The 21,985-nt window shown below is 36.1% G+C and overlaps 1 protein-coding gene across 1 annotated transcript; it reads right to left on the reverse strand.

Annotated features, from left to right (window-relative positions):
- Window positions 1-3,361: 3,361 nt before the first annotated feature.
- On the reverse strand, window positions 3,362-21,953 carry LOC106748258. Its single transcript, XM_014626613.1, has 7 exons — window positions 21,611-21,953; window positions 12,837-13,127; window positions 10,451-11,083; window positions 6,897-7,514; window positions 4,732-4,900; window positions 3,674-3,782; window positions 3,362-3,438 (listed from the first exon to the last, which is right to left on the reverse strand). The coding sequence occupies exons 2-7, from the start codon at window positions 12,860-12,862 to the stop codon at window positions 3,362-3,364; spliced, it is 1,632 nt and encodes a 543-aa protein (XP_014482099.1). The 5' UTR covers window positions 12,863-13,127; window positions 21,611-21,953.
- Window positions 21,954-21,985: the final 32 nt, after the last annotated feature.

Here is a 21,985-nt window from a genome sequence, read left to right on the forward strand (position 1 = left end):
AGAGAGAGAGAAAGATAGACAGGATAAATCGCCCCGATATAGCGCGTCTCGCTGTCGAACGCGCCGTATGTACCGTTTTATGGAAAGCACATTCAACACATAACGCGTGACTCTACAAATTTTATACGGAAAAACAAGACTGGTCGAATTAACGTGACGATGAACAAATCAAATACGTTTTAGTTGAAGGGAAATTCCTATTAAAGTTCTGTGTATTAACAGAAAAACGACATTGAACGGAATCGGTTTCATTGGCTATCTGATTCACACGACCAGGCGCCATTTTAATTCAGAATTGCGGGTTGGTGACGACAAAGAGCATGTGAGGTACCAATTAGTTATACTATTTGTTATATTTTTGTTATAATTTCAATATATCACGACTGAAAAAACCTCTAATGTGTCGAGTTATAAGGAGTAACTACAAAGTATAGGAAGAATATTCTACTTAGACTAATTATGGAACCTCTATCTAATCAATCTAAACTTTCTTTCTTACCTACTTCTCTTCATTTCTTTACTCAATTATTCTAAGTATCACGGAAAATTAAAATGGCGGGCTATAAAAATAATTTTGCCATTGTAACAGAACTATCGTTGCTACTGCATACTCGTCACGACAGTAAAAAAAATTTAGTTGGTATAGCCAAATTAGCAAGTTATTCGTAATTAAAGCAGCATAGCAGAAATAGTTCTATTGTACAGGATAGAAAATATTCCGCTAAGTGAATTTAAGTCCTTAAGACAGGTTAATTTGCTGCTTAGGACAAAATATAGTGTTTTCCTAAATTATTTACTAGTTTACCAATTTATTTACTAATTACTAATTATACCAATTATTAATTCCTAATTTACTTATATACGGCAAAATAATTTGTAGATTCGACAAAATAACCATTCACTGTCACATTAATCCAACCGATTTCTTTTCTCCGTACACGAAAAATTCGTCGCAATTTTCAACATCGGTGCTGCTCAGTCCTATTCACGCAAAAAGAAGGAAAAAAATAAAAATGAGACGCCCCGAGGAAATCGCATCTTGCGCGATGTTCCCCGGTGGTGATCTGGCGTGTCCACCACCACTCTCTCCTAATCGTAACTGGTAACGAGGATGCGCGACAAACGCCGTCGTTGAACGTTGCGCGCAGATCGTCCTCTCTCGTCGTCATAGTCTCGTAACGTTAATGGGAAAAGCGAAAAACATTATTCGTAGCCGAACGGGTATAGTGTAAGCCGGTAAGAGCGCACGCCGCGCGGATAGGAAGGGCGTAGCAGATGGGAGAAGAGAACGAGAAGAGAGAAAGAGAGAGGGACGCGGTGCGGGGAGAGAGAACAGATTTATATTTGAAATTAGATTAAGCTTCTGCGCCTGAAAGCTATATAAACGCCCGTTCCCCTTTCCCCCTGCTCCTCTTACTCTTCCTCCTCCTCTCCCCGACCGCCCGCCTGCTGCCGCGCGCCTTCCGCAATCCACCGACGGCGGAGAGACTCAATAAACCAACCACTCACTCTTTCCTCCTTCGTCTTCCTCGTTCTCTGTTTTGCAAACTCGAACGAAATGCCGTCCTATACCCCCACGTGCACCTCCCTCCTCTCTCTCTCTCTCTCGCTCCTTCCGAAAGTGGTGGCGCCGCCACCGTCCTCGTTCCACTTTCCCCTTACACATCGCGAGCCTCTTTCAGTTTCCACTTTTCCTGCCTTGAATTCGTAACGCTTTTTCCGACTCCGCACACACACACACATTCTCTCTCTCTCTCTCTCTCTCTTAGTTTCTCTCTTTTTCTCGTATATGGTCCGGTTTATCCTAATCGGTCCCCGACAAGTCATTCCGAAATCTATCATCTCCCTCGTCCGGGAAGAGTAAACCGACTGTTCGTTCTTTCTTTCTTTCTCTCTGTATTCTCGTTTCGCAGCTTTTGCACCCAAGTCGAAATTTTCATGTTACTTTGACGCTTTTAAGGACGGTCTCTGCCTGCTCGGGTGACCTATAGACGAGTAGACATTTATTTTGGTGATACTGTACTTAACTTCTCTCTCGGACCTTTAATTCTACAGATTTAATTTTAACGCTACCTTAAGGCTGTAAGTGCTCCCGATATTTCAATTGTCAACATGTTCCGTGCCGGACTACTTTTACGCGACTTCTCGGGAATCGGTGATTCACATCGCTCTGCTATGAATCGAATTTTATTTGTCACATATGTCTTATAATAACGATCAAAATACTTTATGATTATATTTCGTTTCGAAACTAAAATACAGAATGGCCTGAACGGAGCCGAGGCAAATTTGGCCTAAACGGAAAGTTCAGCATATATCGGTGGTACACATAACACGGAACGTATTAAATTCGTATATGAGCATTCGAAATAATCTATCTTGACGCTGGAAATATCGAAAACGAAAATGTAAGACGTAACAGTCGAAGTGAGAGTAAATTATATCGTTAGAATTGAATGTATTTTTTACTATCTTAGCTTTTACTGTGTTATAGAATTAAAAGTTTAACGTAGGCTTCGAACTAGGTCAAATCCGATCGGATTCTCGCGCCTTTATTTTCAAACCTTCTCCTCTCCCCCTTTCCCTCGTCTCGCACATTTTTCGATCTTTCCTCGATATCCCGCGAGTCTCTTCCCGTTCGCACTTTTCTCGCCTGCAATTCACTGTTCTCTCTTCGCCGTTCTGTATCATCTGGTTCGTTTCAATCTACCCTCGGCAAATCGGTGCGTGATTCGCTGGCGAGCAGAGACTCGATGAGTTCTCTTTTTTTAATTAAATTATCCCCTTTGCCTCTTACATAAAAATCGGCCACGCTCCTCGCGACTCTTCCTTCCCACCTCGCGAATGGCTGCGTTCAGCGGGACGAAGCAACCGGTGAGCGGTCAGTAATTATTGTACGTCTTTACTCTTAGATCTCTAAATTTAGGCCAATCTCGTTTGATGAATTACTCCATTGTGCAGCCGTTGTGTCTTCCGAACGCAGCCAATGTTTCCCCATTTCACACCTTCACCTTTAATTCACACTTCATTTACGCGCGTGATCGCTTTATTGTATTATCTTTCTCCTTCTCGATTTGTCGCCGAATTTTCGAGTCGAACAGCACGAATAATAATAGCTACTGAATAATACTTGATCGCAAAATTTATTTCGAAGCAAAACGCTCATCGAATATCGTGTGTATACGAAACGTCGTACAAAACGTTACGGCTTCGTAAAGGCCGATCTCTAATGCGCATTAAACCTTCTCACGTGCAGCTTGATAACTGTCGTAAAAAAGAAAAACAATGGGAGCGGATAAAAATGTGCTGTATTATACTTGGATGCTTTCTTTTTCACGAGAATGTCGGGCGGTCAACGAGTTCACAGGGGAGTCTGCAGCACGCCGGCCCCCGCGCCATAACCGTATCCTTGCGGTCCAAAATTACGCACATAACATTCTGCGCAATTCATCGAAAAGACTCAGTTAACATCGATAATATTAACCGATTCAATTTAAAAATATCGTCACATCGCTCGAAGAGTCAAGCGTGTGAATGATAGTTAGAGCGTTTAAACGAAAAGAAAAAAAATTCCAAAATTTAAAGAGAAAAGGTGAAATTATCTTCGTTAAATAAAAAATAGCGCAATGCGTCATGTATGCTTGTTTATATGTTGGTTTGTGGCGATACTAACGTTTGCAATATATTTCGCCGCAGTTCTCCTGATAAGTCAACGATTCCAGCGGCTTTCGGCAACAAAAACAGCTGAAGCAAATGTTATGATACGGCGCTCCAGAGACAATCTTAAAAAGGAATCGGTCACCCCTTAATCAATTAAACGTAGTCATTTCTAACGCGAATTCTGAATATTTTTCCGCTCTCTACTTCACACAGTTTAATTATAATTTCAATTCTCTCGTTATACTTGATCCGAAATGAATCCATTATATAATGCGATGATAATGACAGATATATAAAGATATACAGAGAAAAATCTTTAATTAAAACAAATGTGTCTTTCAGAAGTAAATAAACGGATGTTTGATTCAACAAATAGAATGATTTGGTTTCACAAACAATAAATATCTTTACGTTAAATAACACATTTTTTTTGCATTTTAACCTAAACATTACAATGGTTGTCACAAGCAATAAATTATTTGAAAAGAATAACATTATGTTACGAAAATAAGAACTTCAAAGAACTTTTTTTTTTATTTCAGTGGAACATTTAATATGTAATGAAATAAATTTTTCTTTTTTTGAAAACCAAACTATTATTTCCTCTAAATATAATCCTGTTTTTTTCTATTAAACAACATAGTTTACTCTAAAGTAAAACTACAACATTTCCATTCGGACTGATATTTGACATGAAATTATGTTGTTTATATTAAATATACTCAAGTCAAACAAATATATTATATACTATAATATATATTAAATCCAAAGAAATCTTTTTCCCTGCGTAGAATAATATCATTTTTCTATCTGTTCGCTTTATAGCGGTTCGTCGATTTAAATGATTCACCGATCTTTAAAAATTGACGCAAGCAACAATCAGCTTCCAGCAGTTAAACAACTTACACGTAAAAAACACGTAGTTCGACCTATAAACTGACAGATACAGTTCTGTACAGATACAGATCCACATTCTGTATATTCCAATTGTTACAGATGCTATAACGATATTACGTAATATATAGGCCTCAATCTCGCGAATTATCGATAGCATTCGAGATTTGTACTCACTTGCATCTCAGCCTGGTAGACCTTTCTTCCGCATCGCCGACAGTCGAGACCGCCGCCGAAGCACTCGCAGCCCATCGGCAGTTTCAGTCGACAGCAAGCTCCGTCAGCACCGCATTTTGTCCTATCGTTGACACAACAACCGCTGACGAGGATGGATCGGCGTCTCGAGCTGTGCGACAAATCAAGATGATCTACAGCACAACCGAAGCGTAATATCGGATACTTCTTCGAGATATTCGATTTATTACTTTTACACGGAAAAAAATTAGTATCCTTTCGAGATTCATATTCTTATATACAAAGTGTCTGAAAATCTTTCTTCGGATCTGTAATGTGCAGATAGGACAATGGGTGAAACTGAACAGAAAAGTCATGTACCATTTTGTAAAATTCGTTATAGTTAATGAAGAATTAATTAATCGGTATGAACTAATGAGCAGGCGGGAAGCAATGGGCTAGATTTTATATGAAGAAAAATGACTTCCAAAGATTTCCTAGCAATAACGGATATCAACTGATCCCATATTGCTACAAGCTTTTATACTAAGAGATCTTCAGAAATAAGCTATTTTTCTTTATATAGAGTTTGACTTACCGCTTCCCGTACGTTTATTAGCTCATATAGATTAATGAATTTTTCATTAACTATTGCGAGTTTTGCAAAATGATACATGATTTTTTGTTCAGTTTCACCTGTTCTATCTATGTACCACGGATCCTAAGAAAGATTTCAGACATCCTATATATATGTGTGAGAATATAAGTTTCGAACTGACACTAATTTTTTTCCATATAACGTTTATACGAGCACGATTCCGACAACTTTGACGTTGTAATGATTCATTCGAATGTTATTTGTAATTATTTCACTTGGGAGTAAGAATGATGCAGAGAGAAGAAAGATTTGAGTAAGTTTTAATTTTTAAATTGTAAATATTATTATATATTATTACAACCCCATAAAATTCGACAAAGTGTATAGTTAAACCAAATTGAGATAAATCTGTGACTGGAACTGAATTAAACTGTGCTGAACTGAGATTCAACTAAAAAACGAGCTTACTTTCGAAAGATTTGGATTCAGCTTCGCTAAAAAATATTGACGAGCTACTTTATAGCCGACTAAACATTTCTGTAAGACGAAGGATATTGATATCATTAAGACCGACATTAGATCGTTCCGCGATCATATCATCAATTAAATAATTCTACTAACTGATATAAGAAAATATTTTATATATATAAATTTGTATTTTATATATATAAATCTGTATTTACACTTTAGCGCAAGTTAAGTAGGCTCTTTGACACTTAACAACCCACTTTGTTAGTTAGACGCGCGCGCTACGATTTAGTGCAAACAAACACATCACGTAGCCTATATAAATTTGTATGCACAAGTAACTTAAACTCTATATAGTATGTCCCAATTATATGATTATAAAGATCATAATGGCATATTGATAACGCGTTAAATTAATAACGCATTAAATTCATAACAATATCGTATATTAACAATTAATATCAAATTATAATATTTCAACTTGTGCAACTTGTGTAGATTTTTACTATCCTCGTAACAACTCGAGAACGATCAATTACAAAATTGTATTTCTCATTATTATTTTCAACATTAAAAATAATCACGAAATATTGTTCCATCAAGGGTGCTCCAGAGTTATTGGAATTTTCCCCTTCAACTACCTAAAATCATATTCGGTATAGAGATGAACTTTTTATAAGTAGATGAGGAAAATTCATTTGATAAAAAATTTCATAATTAAATGTCAATTCACGATGAAATCAAGAAGTATGTCAATCAACAACTTATATTGACAAAACATGATAAGATCATCTGATTTGGAGCCCGAGAGATCCAACGGAGATGTCTATTAAAATTTCGGATACGTCTGTTATTTGAGGACACCAATATAAATTACTAGGAGAATCTGCACACAAAAAAATTGTGTGTAAGTAATGATTCGCTGAAATTTTTGTATTACTTTATTAGGGTGAATACGTTAAAAATTAATATATTAACAAGGAGAATATGTTTATTTCACATATATTTTGTGTATTTTTCAACATTTTCAACATCTTTTTAACATTTTTTAATATATTCCTATATTAAATTGACGCAAAAATTTTAGTGGATCGTTATTTACACAAAATTTTTCACCGTGTAAGAAAATTGGTGCCGAGTCGGCCTCGAAAGTGGAAAAAGAACAAAAGAGACAGAGCATATCCCTGACGGTTTCGGGATATTCCGCGCAGGAACTTGCAGTTCGCACCTTCCGCACTCGTGTCTTCCTCCGTCGCAGCAGTGGCAACTTCCACAACCGGACAAACATCCGTTTGTCGCATGATCCGCCGGAGGACAAGGGGACCGCGTGGGACAGCGAGGTCGCGCGCAAGGCGACCTCCCGCACGAGGACCGAGGTCGAGCCGGCGGGCTGCAGACTCGCGACGACGACGGCATGCAGATCCGACCGGGTTTCCCGCAGCCGCCGCGACACCCGCCGCCGCAACACCCACCGCCGCCGCAACTTCGGGCACCTGTCTGCGCTACCTCGCCGCACCTGGTGGCCGCCTTCTTGCAGACCGCTCGGCGACACTCTTGGGCGCAAAGACAACAGCAACGCGACACCGCGACGGTGCAAGCAGCTGCTTTAACACCGCCGTCGCACCTAACGATAGGCTCCGGCGCACATGATTCATTCGGCTCCGCGACGAATCTTCCGCCACAGCAGCAGCAACCGTGATTCTGCGAACTCTCGACGCTACTGCGTCCAAACATCGTGTCATCAGTGCTCGCTGAGCGTCGTTCGCACGTTCGAGAGAGATACTTAAGGGGAAAATAGCGCTAGGCGAAGCGAGCTGAAAAACCGGGCGAAGTGTGCAGATTTTGCTGAGTTCTGCCGTGAAATATGCGGTAAGACATAGAGCAGTAAGCTAATTAACCAAATGGATTCTCAAAATTCACGAATAATCTACTGTGGTACGATCTATCAGTTTATTGTTTACATCTTACTGCATACTTGACGGCTTGTAGACGGCCCTTAAGCGTCGTCCACGGTTGCAATCGCTCGAGTTGGCAAGCTCTCGATTCCAGCGACAGATTGATCGGTCGCTGAAATTGGAAATGGACTAACTTAATGGGCTCTGTACTATTATTGCAGTAAGTCTTCTCGAGATCTCATTCTGGAGGAAACTGCATGGTCTGCTCGTTTTAGTTACACCTCTTGAATTTCTTTGGATATCTCTTATTTAAAGTGTGGAAAGTGCCAATGGTTATAGTTAAATCGAAGAGATTCATTGTCAACCACGAGACAAGAAGCACGTGGCACGTTGATTATCTCATTTCAAATTATCCCGGATGAAACATTTCTCGTGAGACGTTTGATAAGTTAGAAGAATGGAAATGTAGCCCAGTGCTGTGTTCTTTTATTTTATTCCCTATTATTATTAAAATTATTATTTATTTCCTTTCCGATTCATGAACTGTATATATACGGAATCAATGTTCTTAGCTATGATGTAATAATGATTTAAGATAAAGCAATCAGTGAATCTCTAACGAAGAAGATACAACCAGTACCTACGTATCCTTTTCTACTATCTCAGTTAGCTTCCTTTATCGATGGCTCACTTCAAAATAATAGTACAGAGCTCATTGGATCGAACGACTGCGACTGTACGACTCACCCTATTGCAGACGACAACCCTTTACAGTCACGCACAATGCTAGTACGACGTTCATTGTTTGTGTGCTTTTAAACAATGGCGGATTTATATAGCAACTAAAATAATGCTAGAGCATCAGGGAGAGCTTTGTTTAGATCACTTTTTTTCAATTACTTACGTAGGTAGCTATTTATATTTCTGGCCTTGGTAGCAGTAAGTGTTGCCAGGCGCCATCTGACGGTGTCATTGGAAACTTGACATTGTTGAACATAAGAACATAAGAACACATTGTCATTTGAGCGCGGTTTGTGTTGTTTACAGTGAATTGAAAAATTCATGTAGGGCAAAAAATGGAATTAACTCGTGAACATTTTCGTGCGATTATTTTTCATAACTTTCGACGTGGATTATCAAGACAAGAGTGCATCGATGAACTTAATTCTTTACACAGCGAGAAAGCACCATCCTACAGCACTGTAAAAAAAACTGGTATAACGAATTCAATCGTGGTCGACGTTCGCTCCAGGACGAATTCCGTGAAGGTCGTTCAAAATCGGTTGTTGTGCCGGAAAATATCGATGCTCTGCGTGAACTGATAAAGCAAGATCGTCATGTGATATACCGTGAGATTGAGGCATCTTTGGGCATTAATATGACAAGCATCGATAAGATATTGCATGAACATTGTCCGTAAAAAAAATTTCTTCGCGTTGGATCCCGCATAATCTGACAAACGCTCAAAAGAAGACTCGTGTTGATTGGTGCAAAGAAATGTTGAAAAAATACGTTCAAGGTACATCAAAGCCTGTGTATAACATTTACACAGGTGACGAATCATGGATCTATGCATATGAGCCCGAAACAAAACAGCAATCGACTGTATGGGCCTTCCAAGACGAGTCAAAGCCAACAAAAGTTGTTCGCGGAAGAAGCACATCGAAGCAAATGGTTGCTTGTTTCTTCGGCATTACCGGTCACGTGGCGACAGTGGCGTTAGAGCGCCGTAGGACGGTCAATTCTGAATGGTACACGACCATTTGTTTGCCAGAAGTCATCGAAGAAATTCGAGAAAAGTAGAAGAAGAAGCGAATCATTCTTTATCGTGACAGTACGCGCTCTCACACATCGAGTCAAACAAAAGAATTTTTGACCGGCCAAAACATCGAATTGATGGGTCATCCGCCGTACAGCCCTGATTTGGCACCCGATGACTTTTTTTGTTCCCGCACATCAAAAATAAATTACGTGGTCAACGATTTTCGACATCCGAAGAAGCGGTTGATGCATTCAAAACGCATGTTTTGCAGTTACTTCAATCGGAGTGGAAAAAGTGCTTCGAAAATTGGTTCAAACGCATGCAAAAGTGTATTGATCATCGTGGAGAATATTTTGAAAAACAATAAAACCAATTTCGATCATAAATATTTGTTTTTTCATTATTGGGCCAGAAATATAAGTAGCAACCCTCGTATAAGTAGTTAAAGGATCTTTAAAATGGTATTAGTATAATTTATTAGTATAGTAAATAATATATTAGTATAGTATAGTATAGTAATAGTAAAGTTAAAAGATCTTTAAAATAGTATCAGCATCGGGCCCCGAAAGGTCACCATCCGCCACTGCTTTTAAAAAATGAATCTATTCCTTAGTCACTTCAGGAGCGCTACTTCAGGCACATATATATGTATAAGTTCAGTTACATTTAATTCAAACATTTCCGGCAAGGATATAACAAACATTAGTACGAATAAATATTCGCTGCAAAATAAGAAAAACCAAAATTTTGTCGCGCGATTGATAGATCACGTCACGAAAAAACCGCATCATTTTCTCCAAATTGCAATAAATCCACCCCTAAAGGGGAGACTGAAGATTTATACGTGCCGATTTTTACAGGTTATTGTAAAACAATTGTTTCATAATTGTAACAGGGTTTTTCTGACAGAATTGCAAATAATAAAGCTGAATTTCGAGTCGTCAACGTATACAACGTATCTCCACGTGTATCAACGATAATATAGTTGAAACCACTCACTTCTTGCGTGGCGTTCTGCAACATCCACCACCGCAGCCCCCTCGCATACGACACTCGTCACGGCCGATGTAAGAGTCTACGTAGTCCTTGTAGCTGGAGGAGTTGGATATGTCCTCGTTCGACACGGTACCGTCTTCGTACTCGATTCTCCCCGGCGCGTTCTCGACGACGTGATCCGCTGAGCGAACGTCGCTCTCGCCGCTGTCTCGCACGCGTCCATCTCTCGCAACGGTCTCGTCGACGTTTTCCGGCAAATCCCGATCTTTGTTGAGGGTGCAATCCGACACGCGGTTTTCCAAATAATTATCGATCCTCGGTGTGTTCTCGTAGCCGTCGTCGCTTCTGCCGACCGCGTCGTCCGCCTGCCATATGTCGTAGACGGTTTCCCGCTCGCCGGCTCTGCCGCCGTTATCGCGACGCGAACACGTCAGATCGTTTTGCATGATCGCTGCTCGGCGATCGGCGGTCTCGACAACGGCGTCGCTGAAGGATACTCGCCTGCGAGAAAGTACGCAGGGGCTGCGACTCGCCACCGTTAACGGCAGATACTTTCGTCTCGGTATGTCGGTGGTGCTAACGGCGGTCTCAGACTCGCAGGTGGAGAGGGTTACCCGCGTCCGATTCTCGCCCGTACTGGAAATATCTGTGCTCACAATCCTCAATTCTGCCTCATGTGGCCGCTCACGATTGTAATAGGAGCAGTTACGCATGTAGATACTACGCACGTAGGTGTGAGTTCACGATCAGGTGCAATTAGAATCTCGTTATTCTTGTGATGATAAACTCGAAATACATAGGGGAAAACGATTTCTGTTACTTGTAACTATGATCGTGCAAGCGAAAAAATTCTAGTCTGAAGAACCATTTCTCTAATAAGTGGTGTACAGGGTGTTACATGATACACACTGTGCAAACTTGAGAAGCGTATTTCGGATGTAAATTTAAGCAGAAAATATCCTATAAATATGGGCTTGATTCGAAATAGTTGTCCATCTACGAGCATTTAAAATTTACAAATGATAGCACATAATATTTTGAAAAATGCATCTTAATTAAAAGTAAAAAAGAAAACGTCAAAATTAAACATAAATTATTCAAATTGACGTCCTTCCACATTAATACATAGTACGGTGCGATGTAAAGTGGATCGAGTGATCGCAAAAAGAACATCAAAATTATTTTTTATTTATTTACGCGTGTTATTGATACGCTATATTAATTCAGTTCAAATATTAACTTTCTTTTTGTATCTGAATTTTCACATGCTAAATTTTCAATCTTTATGTTCTTTCTCTTATCTTCTATTTTTAACCAAAATAAGTTCCGAAAAATTATGCTATTATTTCATTTTTATAAACTTTAAACGCTTTTGATACTTGTAGATGGATAACTGTTTCGAGTTGAACTTATATTTATACGACAAATCTACTTCAATTTACATCAGAAACGTGCTCCTTATGTTTATATAGTGTATCATGTAACATCCTGTATAATGTCAGTGATAATAATTTTACATGCATATTGCAATTGCTATTTTTAGGTTAAAACCAGAAAAAAATATAGTTAAGGCCGAAAATAACTATAATTTTAATGAGATTTCTATTAGTGTAATGTAAAAGCACAATATACACGATATAAATGTCTGATGATAAAATTATTCTTAAGATTTCCTCGCTGCAACTATCTTGATTAATGGCGTCAGAGAAAACATGTACTGAAAATTTTTACAGGATACGTTGAAATAAAAGGATATGTCCATAAAATGATATTTGTGATCGATCGAGCACATTTGTAAAATATTCAGAGAATTTTTCTTTCATTTTAATAATCTCAATAAATAGTCATAAAATTAACGTGACAAAATTTTGAGAAAAATAGGCAAAAAAGGAGGTTTGCATGTCACGTTAATTTTACGGTTATTCATCAATCGTTGGAACAAATGGAAAGTTTTGAGAATATTTTACCAATACATTTTCTCAATCGATCGCAAATGTCATTCTATGACATATTCTTTTAATTGAACGTATTTCGTAGACATTTTGGGCATGCGTTTTCTCGTTTTTGACGTCATCAAACAAGACAAACAAACTGCAGTGAGGAACCAAGAGTCTTAACTCATCTCTTCTCTATTTTCTATTTTCCTTTTCTTTGTATATAACGATATATCTAACGAAAATTATGATCTTAATTAAGAGATGGAAACATTTGCCGCGAAGAATTCAAAGCAATCATTTAACGAAAGTATATTTTGAATGACATAATCCTATAATTCCAGATCCTGACTCAACCATTTTGAATATTTTTATTGAATGTATGTTATAATCAATCGACTAGAACACTCTATTATGAGATAATCGAGCACAGAGCAGTATGTTCAATTTTTTACCTCAATTGATTCTGAGCGCTGCTCATTCCTCTGCCGAGATTCGAATTCTTGGCTGAACATAAGGCATTCTATGATTGATCTCGTCGCTGCTGTCTTTACAAGGACTCGATTGAATTTCCTTCCGATTTCCTCGATGTTCTTTCGATCGATCTTGCCGCTCCAATTACCGAAATATTCGGACAACTTTCGTTAATCGTCTTGCAATTAACGTTGTTATTATTTTCAGAATCCACACGTGATTTGATGGACGATGCGATTCTTTTGCTTCGTTGATGTTTTACAATTGGGCAACTTGTGTATAACAAATATGAAATAGTAATATAAAATATGAATAATAATAATTTAATTTTGCATTACTTTACTTCAAGAATTTCCTTCTTAATTAACTCTCCTAAGTGGAACTGTTATTTGAGATTCGATAAAATTTTCTCTAATTTGCAAACTTTAACCTTATTTATATAAATTAATCAAACCAATCATACTTTAAAGTGTGGAATATTGCTTACTCTTACAGAAAAATATTACTGCCTATGATAAATTGGCCAGTAATAAATTACTGTTGCTCACTGGACAATTTATTATAGGTAGTAATATTTTTCTGTAAGGATATCTGGCTAAAAATAACTTTATAAATAGTTGCTGTTGCGCTACTGTCTTCATTTGTATCCTTGCTACAATATTACTTTTTAATTGTTAACACTAACGGCCACACGTCTACGCAGTCAAATGTTGCCAGAGGCCGGCAATATTTTCTTCGGCGGTAGCATCACACACATGTTATGTGAGCGGCCGTTAAAGTGTTAATATAGGGCTATTAGAAATCTATGCACGGGTCTAAAAGTCTAAATAATAGTTAATAGATAGTGCTTATCAAGATATCAATATTAAACTTGTATTTGACGACATCTACTTTGATTTTATTTATTATTGCATTAACAAACCAATAGTTCTAAATAGCTCGATATTACCCTCACAGCTCGGACATTGCACTAAAGTTAGAGGGAGGTTACAACCTTACATAGTTTAATGAAAAAGCTACTGGTATATATCACTAACCTTATAATATAATCTTACATTACAATATTGTTCGAAGGTTAATGGAATCTTGCGTCAATATTTTAGTAACCTTACAATATATAACCTTAAAATATTGCTGCAAGATTAATAGAATCTCCTTTCAGAAATTGCAGCAATTATCGCATTTTTCGGACATCATATCATATGTTATCATCATATATTATATGTTGGTATTATGGAAGACTTACACAGTGTCCGATGTTACGACATACGATATCCAAAAAGAGAACAGGTTTCTGATAGAGAACATAATTCTCTATTGGAAAACTATTCTAATGGATATCGTATATCGTATCATCGGACACTGTGTGAGTCTTCCATAATATATCAACATATGATATATGATATGATAATATATGATATGATATGTGAAAAATGCGATAGTTGTTGCAATTTCTGAAAGGAGATTCTATTAATCTTTCTATTAATCTTTCTATTAATCTTTCAACAATATTTTAAGGTTATATATTATAAGGTATGTCGTATATCTTACGTCTCCTCACAGCACCGAATATTATTATAAAATTATAGGAAAGTTATAATCTTACACATTTTAATGTTGCTGATATACATTAATCTTATAATATAACCTTATATTATATTAATGGAATCTTATTATAATATTAATGGAATCTTATTTCAATATTTCAGCAATCTTACATCTTAATTTTTATATGACTTAGGTTTTATTTAGGCTTGCACAGAGAAAAAGTTTCTTTAAATTTAATATTCTCGTTTGTTTGATTCTAATTTTCTTAGATTCGTTTCCAATTAATTTATTACTTGGAATAATCATTAGCATGGTTAAAAACCCAAGGACATTCATTCATAGCATCTTTGGTACAGTTCTATATATATCGTATTAATATTCGTTGCATATCAATTTTTGTTGCGTTGTTTTTAATGTTTGCCAGTAAATATTCATTATAATATTTTGTGACTATAAACATAAGACACAAAGATATTGTCAGAGCTGTTAGAATCAGTGTTAATCATCCAATCATCGAAGTCAAGCAACAACCAGGAAAAAAGGTCATATATGAAATTTGCGCATATATGATTATATGTAATCATATATGTCCATAACGAAAAAATACTGTTGTGGTTTACAAATTATATGCAAATACAAGCAACATAAATGCTTCTGACAGCACAGGATATTGGCATTTCATTAAATGACATAACATCATTTGTTTTTGTATAAACATATATAGTCATATATATAACCACATATATGGGCAAAATTCATATATGATTTTATATAATTACGAGGGGTGTTCAAATTTAAATTATAATTTGATTTTAGCGCCAAATAATAGAAACAAACGCTGAAGTTGATAATATTGCCTGATGTGCGGGAACAAATGCTAACTTGATTTAATCGTCCAGCAACCAGCGTGTAATGTTATTCGTTTGACAGGTATGAGTGAAATAGAAGTGCATCGAAGTGTGGAACAACGCATTATTATTTAATTTTAATTTAATTTATATTTTTATCAATTTGATTTAATTTTTTATTAAATTTTTTACGAAAGAAAACGTGAAATCATCAGAAATTTATGAAAGACTTAAAAGATAGTTTGGTGAGGAAATGTTGTCAGATATAAGCGTCTATAAATGGAGTAAAGCTTTCAGAGATGGCCGAGAACGTGTCGAGAATGAACCGCATTCTTGACGCCCGAAAACATCAATAACAGAAGGGATGGCTGACAGGATTAACACACTTGTTCGAAATAATTATCGAATTACGGTGTGGGATACTGCTTCTTGACATTCAATGTCAGTGTTGGTAGTGCAGATATCTGTATCAGAAATTAACTTCATTATCAGAAAATATACGTACGTTGGGTTTCACGACTGCTAACGAACGAACACAAGCAGACATGCTTGCAGATTCTGTCATTCGCTGTTGACATAATATGAAGAAAAAGAGGATGCCTTTTTACAGTTTGGATTCTTAAAAGAATTTTTAGAGGGGAGAAAGTTTCGTTCCAATGAAGAAGGCATCGAAGCTATTCGAGAGTGGGTGCTCCTGCAGCTAGAATTTTTTTCAAGGAATACGAAAGTTACCGGAAAGATGGCGCCAGTGCATTGAAGAGAAGGGAGACTATATTGAAAAATAGCAATATATAAATTACTTCTTTTATGTTGTTTTTAGAATAAATAATAAATTATAATTTAAATTTGAACACTTCATATATGTAATCATGTATATAATCACGTATATATATAATCATATATAATTATTTTTTTCCGAAAAAGTGTGGTTAGTAGTGTGGTTAGTAGGTGGACGAACGGCCGCCGATTGTAATCGAAACCACGAAAAGATATGAAATAACGATATTTTTTTCCTCTTTGCATATTAGAAGGTCTCAGCAAGTCCTTCTTTAAGTCTCAACTTAGAGGAAATGGTCAAAAGTTTTTTTATAAAATTTTGTATAAAATATATTTTATTTGGATTAGGAGGTCCCTGATATGTTGCATAAATATTAATGTAACGTTATATTCAAGGTTCCTAGGACGTTAATGGAATGAATTTAGATGAAAATTTTCATATTACTGGGAAATTAACGGCAGGTTTATTAATCTCCATGGAATGTTACTATTTAAGATTACTGTAATTAATCTTACTGGTTGATGTGCTGTGAGGGATGGTTCAATTAGAATGTCGAAAAACCAGTGTAATATATTGGACTTGGGGTTCATAGAGTGCATTAACTATATATTGAATTTTCCTATAATATAATTTCCTTTTAATTATATTTATCATATACCATGTGTATAAATTATATATTCTACCTGTTGTTCGTGATATCACCTTCGCGACATCTACTACTTCCACAACAATCCTTCTTAAAACAACGGATTTGCAAGTATTATATGTAGCTCTTGATACACACAATTATAATCCGGCAGTGATTCGCAGATTTAAACTGCCACTTGACGTGCGGAAATGGGTTTCGAGATTGTGCCGATTTCCGAGAAAATCAAGGTTTCAACGGATAACGAAGAAATTATCGTCGTGGTAGGAAACGAACATGTGCGACAATTTTTGTAAAACGACTTTCCGTGGTGAGTCGCCACGTTACAGCCATCGAACAGCTCCCGATACTTACCTACAAATGGTCGTACAGTTATGAGTAGAGAAATCAAACATAGGGTGATTTCCACCGAACTCCGATGAATCTAATCGATGAATAACAATTACCGGCACCAATTGTTCGTTTTAACTTATCGTTCAACAATAATCGAGGAGTTAATCATTTCTATCCGTGTCAGCAAGGTAAAACAGATAATACTTAAATGACAGCAGTTTTAATGGTGACCTTTATCAAATTCTGATTAAGTTAGCCGGTGAATAATGATAATTGTCAACAACAATTTCCAGTTCTGCACACAGAAAAAATATTCTACTAAAAAAAGCGATTACTTAATTTAATTTGTTTTAAGTAATAGTTACTTTCAAAGAATATTTTCTCGATAATAGTCTTAAAATATATTTATCACAAATTTTAAGAAAGCTCATTATCACGTACTCAAAAGAAAAATTAATTCTCTTGTCAAAAATATTATAAAACTTTACTAAGGAAAAATCAGAGATTCAGTTAATTTAAATTGATAACTTGATTTTGGTTTTAATTTAAAATTCTTAATTGAAGTACTAAACTTAACTAAGATTCAGAATAAATTTTGAATAAATTTGATGCTTATGATGAACTTGTGATATATCTCTGTAGGTATATAAACTTATGAAATATTTGAAACAAGTAACATTTACTTGTGTGCAGTATGTACCTCTCTCTCTCTCTCTCTCTCTCTCTCTCTCTCTGTGCGTACGTGCGTGCGTGTAACTTGCTATTTAACAATAATTGAAAAGCTAACAATTTCTATCTGGGTTAATAAGATAATATTTAAGATTGACGGTAATTTGAAATCGTCGATTAGATTAATTAGAGTTTGATAAAAATCACGCTGAATCATCTATTAGCTTATCAGAATTTGATTTTTATGGGAGTTTTGTTCGCAAAACCTAACATTGTAATGAAACAATCGTGACCGTGTTCTCCGAAAAATCTTATAATTAAGCAATGCACAAAGATTACGTGGAACGCTTTGGCTGCGGTCCAATTCTCGCTTACAGCACTGTAAGGAGAGAAGCTATTAGCGTTATCTAGTGCTAAAGGTTGTTCGCGAAGTTAGAATAGTGCTAACAAATCGCAATCATGAAGTCGCTGGTAGTGGTGTGCTAGGTTGTAACTGCGCGCTACAAATGCTATTCCTTTCGAGAGGTGCGTTCGAGGAGATTAATTAGATACTATTAACGTTATAAACACTAACACTATTAATGTTCTTCGTGGGGTCAATAGCACGAAAACAATCGATAGCAAGTTCCATGAACAGCACTATCATAGCGTTAGCATTGGGTTCCGTTCTTTTTAGCTGCACTGCTAAACTGGTGGCAACAAGTTAGAGTGAGACAAAATATACTTGTCTCACTCTAACTTCCCATATAGCACTGATTGTTGCAGAAAGCTTTCAGAACCGTTTAAAAATCATTTCAACCTTTCACATTTCATGTGCAACATTTCTGAAAGAATTCTGCAATATGTCATTTGAAATGTTGCAACAGGAATGTTTCTGAAACCTTCCATATGAAGATAATTTTGCAAAACTTTCAGTTATGTTATTTCTGAAACATTTCATACAAAATGATTTTGCAAACCTTTCAATTGAGCTGTTTCAGAAATCTTTCACATGTGATAAATTTTATGATTTTTCGTTTTTTGCACATGGTTATTTTGGGATATCCTGTAAACCATAAGAACACTTTGGTCAATATAAAGGACATATGCAAGGTATCATATAAGTATACATTACATAAGCATGAGTCATAAGGATATCGTCACAACTGTTGAACTCACTACTTGCCTTCCGATTATCAAAGTTAAATAACGGCGACCGCGTACTAGTAGAAGTAGATGGCTGGCTACCGTTTGAGATAGTAAAGATGCGAAAAAACGTGCGAAATGTGAGAAACAAATTCCACAGTTATCAGCAAGCAGCCAGGACTATCTCTCCTTTATTCAACAATGTTTTCAAAATTCGTTAATAATTATTAACAAATATGATTAATTTTCTTATCATATAAATGTTATTAAAGTTGTTTTAATAATTTTACTTGATTATGTTATATTTTCCATAATATATGATACTGAAATGTGCAAACAATATTAATGCATAATTCGTAAATAAATAAACGTAACTATTTCAGTAAATTTTCAACAAACAATCAAAAAGATTTCAGATATATTTCGGTAACTTTTTAATCTTCAGGAAGGTTTTAAGTGCAACAATCGCGAACATTTTCCTATCCCAGAGCCGTCTTAGAGCTGTCTCAGAAACATTTTGAAACGTTTCTAAGATGTTTCACTTTTTCACATGAAACATTTCTGAAATATCTTTGAAAGGTTTCGATGTTGTATGGGTTACTGCATCAGTTCAGCAGTGCAGCTAAAAAGAGCAAACCAATTATTGTATTGTATACCGTTGTTCTGTACCATTTTCTGTTTTTTTCGAGTTAGGTTAAATTTCTTTTTAGGTTAAGTCAAATATCGCAGTTTAAACTTGCTTTCAGTTTCAACATATTGAAGCTTTATTTCCACGCAAATGTCTATTATTCGTACGGGAATAATAGTAAAATAATGGATACGATGTACTCGAATTATACGATATTCATGTACAGGAGCCATGATACAGAGTGACATGCAGTTCTGAGTGTTCACGAAGCTTGCAGACGCTAATGTCAACATTACGGGTGCGTTCGGAAAGACACTATTAGCGCTATTTAGCACTAAATGTTGTTTTTTCGCGGAGCTAGAAGATAGTACTAACAAATGCGATCACATGACGTCACTAGTGGTAGTATTTTACGTCATAATTTCGCACTACAAACGCTATTCCTTCCGAGATAGTATAATGGGGTAACGTTAGTGTTTGCAAGCTCCGTGAACTGCACAACATTGCACAATTATAACTGCATTAAATATTGCATTAAATATTGCAACATTATAACTCCTGCACATGAATATCGTACGAGTACATTGTATTCATTATTTTGCTATTTGCATCCCGTACGTAATGGACAGTTGCGTGGAAATAAAGCTTCGGGATGTTGAGACTGAAGAGGAGATTAAACTACGACTTTTAACCTAATCTAACTCGAAGAAAAACAGAAGATGCAAAACGACGGTACAGCGCAGTAATACTAACGTTACGCTATAGCCATTCATAGAGCTTACCATCACTACTGCGTTATTGGCTCTACGAACAGTGTTGGTAATGTTTATAGCGTTAATAACGTCTCCCCGAACGCACCTTAACCCGGGAATAGTCACCTTTTTTTTTTTACATAAACGATCGCCTGGGATCATTTAGACTCCAATTAAAACCTACTATTATTAACAAAATAGCATATTATCGATTGATTATTATCTATGATTTATTATTATTTAGGAACGTTAAATATAGATTTACTCGCTATATTTTTTAATAAGGGAAAACCAAAAAAATATTTTAAGAATCGAAATAAGCACATCAAGTGGCTAATGATGACGGTATTTTTAATAAATGAAGATATTAGTTTCAAAAACGCTGCTTTATTGTCCATTTTTAATGGAATAAGATATTTCAAGGTTCGTAAAGAATAATTAGTAAAAAAGATTGAAAATATATTAAATAACGTTCAATTTTATAAGAATGTAAAGTGAGACTAAATCGCCGTCATACAAAGTTATTAGTATTGATTCAGGATTATAGAAAATTATTTATTTTTATATTTCTTCATTGTATTGCATTAATACATAACATAATCAATATTTTTAAACAAAAAATTATACATTTTTAAGAATATAGGTATTTTTTTATGTTTAACATTAAATAAAAAGTATAATTTAAGATATTTATTTCATTTATAATAAATGTTATGTTAACTATATATGTTAATTATAAACAATAAATACAAATACTAGATATTTAATAATAGTACCTTTGCCTATTTTTCTGGATATTGTTATCGATCAGTATCAGATATAACATAAATATTGCTTAATGTTTACTAGGTATGAATACATATAACTTCATTCAAACTTATTACCATCTTGTCTTCACAATACGAACTCTTGCCATACTTGACTAATTTTATAACGTAAACGATCACCTAGAGTCGTTTTGCATCCCAATATGTTTTTACAAGCTTATACTATGAATAAGACGGGTCACAGCTTATTCTCGTTGTGCTTTTAGATCTCTAAATGTCCGAATAGAAGGTAAATATTGGTTCCCGATCAGTAAAAAAAAATCCACTGCACGTAAGCTTCGTTTTCTGACCGCTGGGGTATGAAATGACCCCAGGTGATTATTCCCAGGTTAAGCGTCATTCTATCTTTCTTCGGCATGTAATGAACAATAAAGATAAAAATGACGCTTATAAGCGTGAATAGAACCGCAGCCTTTATCACGTTATCAAACGCAGAATCGGACAAAACTGTCGAAGGTTATGCGAAGTAATTCGTATAAAAAACGCATAGCGCAAAGATGTGCAAAGAGGTTAAAGGCACAACCGAACAAAACCGTTACGCTCTGTTCATCAGCGAAGAGTTTCGAACTTGAAAACAACATAATTACGGAGTACAACTTACAGAGGAATGGTCACGTTTACTCGACATTCCGCGCAATCTCGCAGGGATCCGCAATTAGGCGCGTGATCCGACATCAACGACCGACCCTCGGGAGACAAAATACAAATGAATTTCGCGACAGACCGGTTATACTCTGAACATAAATTTAAATTGTCTCAAGCATTTCGATTTCGATCAAACCAGGTGATTGGTCGATCGTTCTGCTCGTCACACGTCGATATCGCGGATCGACGATAATGAACCTGATGTCGCGACGCTTACGGCCAACGTCAAACGGCAGCGCGAGTAACGGAGTAATTTTCTCTCTCTCTCTCTCTCTCTCTCTCTCTCTCTCCCTCTCTCTCTCTCTTTCTCATCTATGTATCTATCTATCTA

This window comes from Dinoponera quadriceps, unplaced genomic scaffold (genome assembly GCF_001313825.1).
Source record: "Dinoponera quadriceps isolate SergipeBrazil2010 unplaced genomic scaffold, ASM131382v1 scaffold318, whole genome shotgun sequence".
Lineage (NCBI taxonomy): Eukaryota > Metazoa > Arthropoda > Insecta > Hymenoptera > Formicidae > Dinoponera > Dinoponera quadriceps.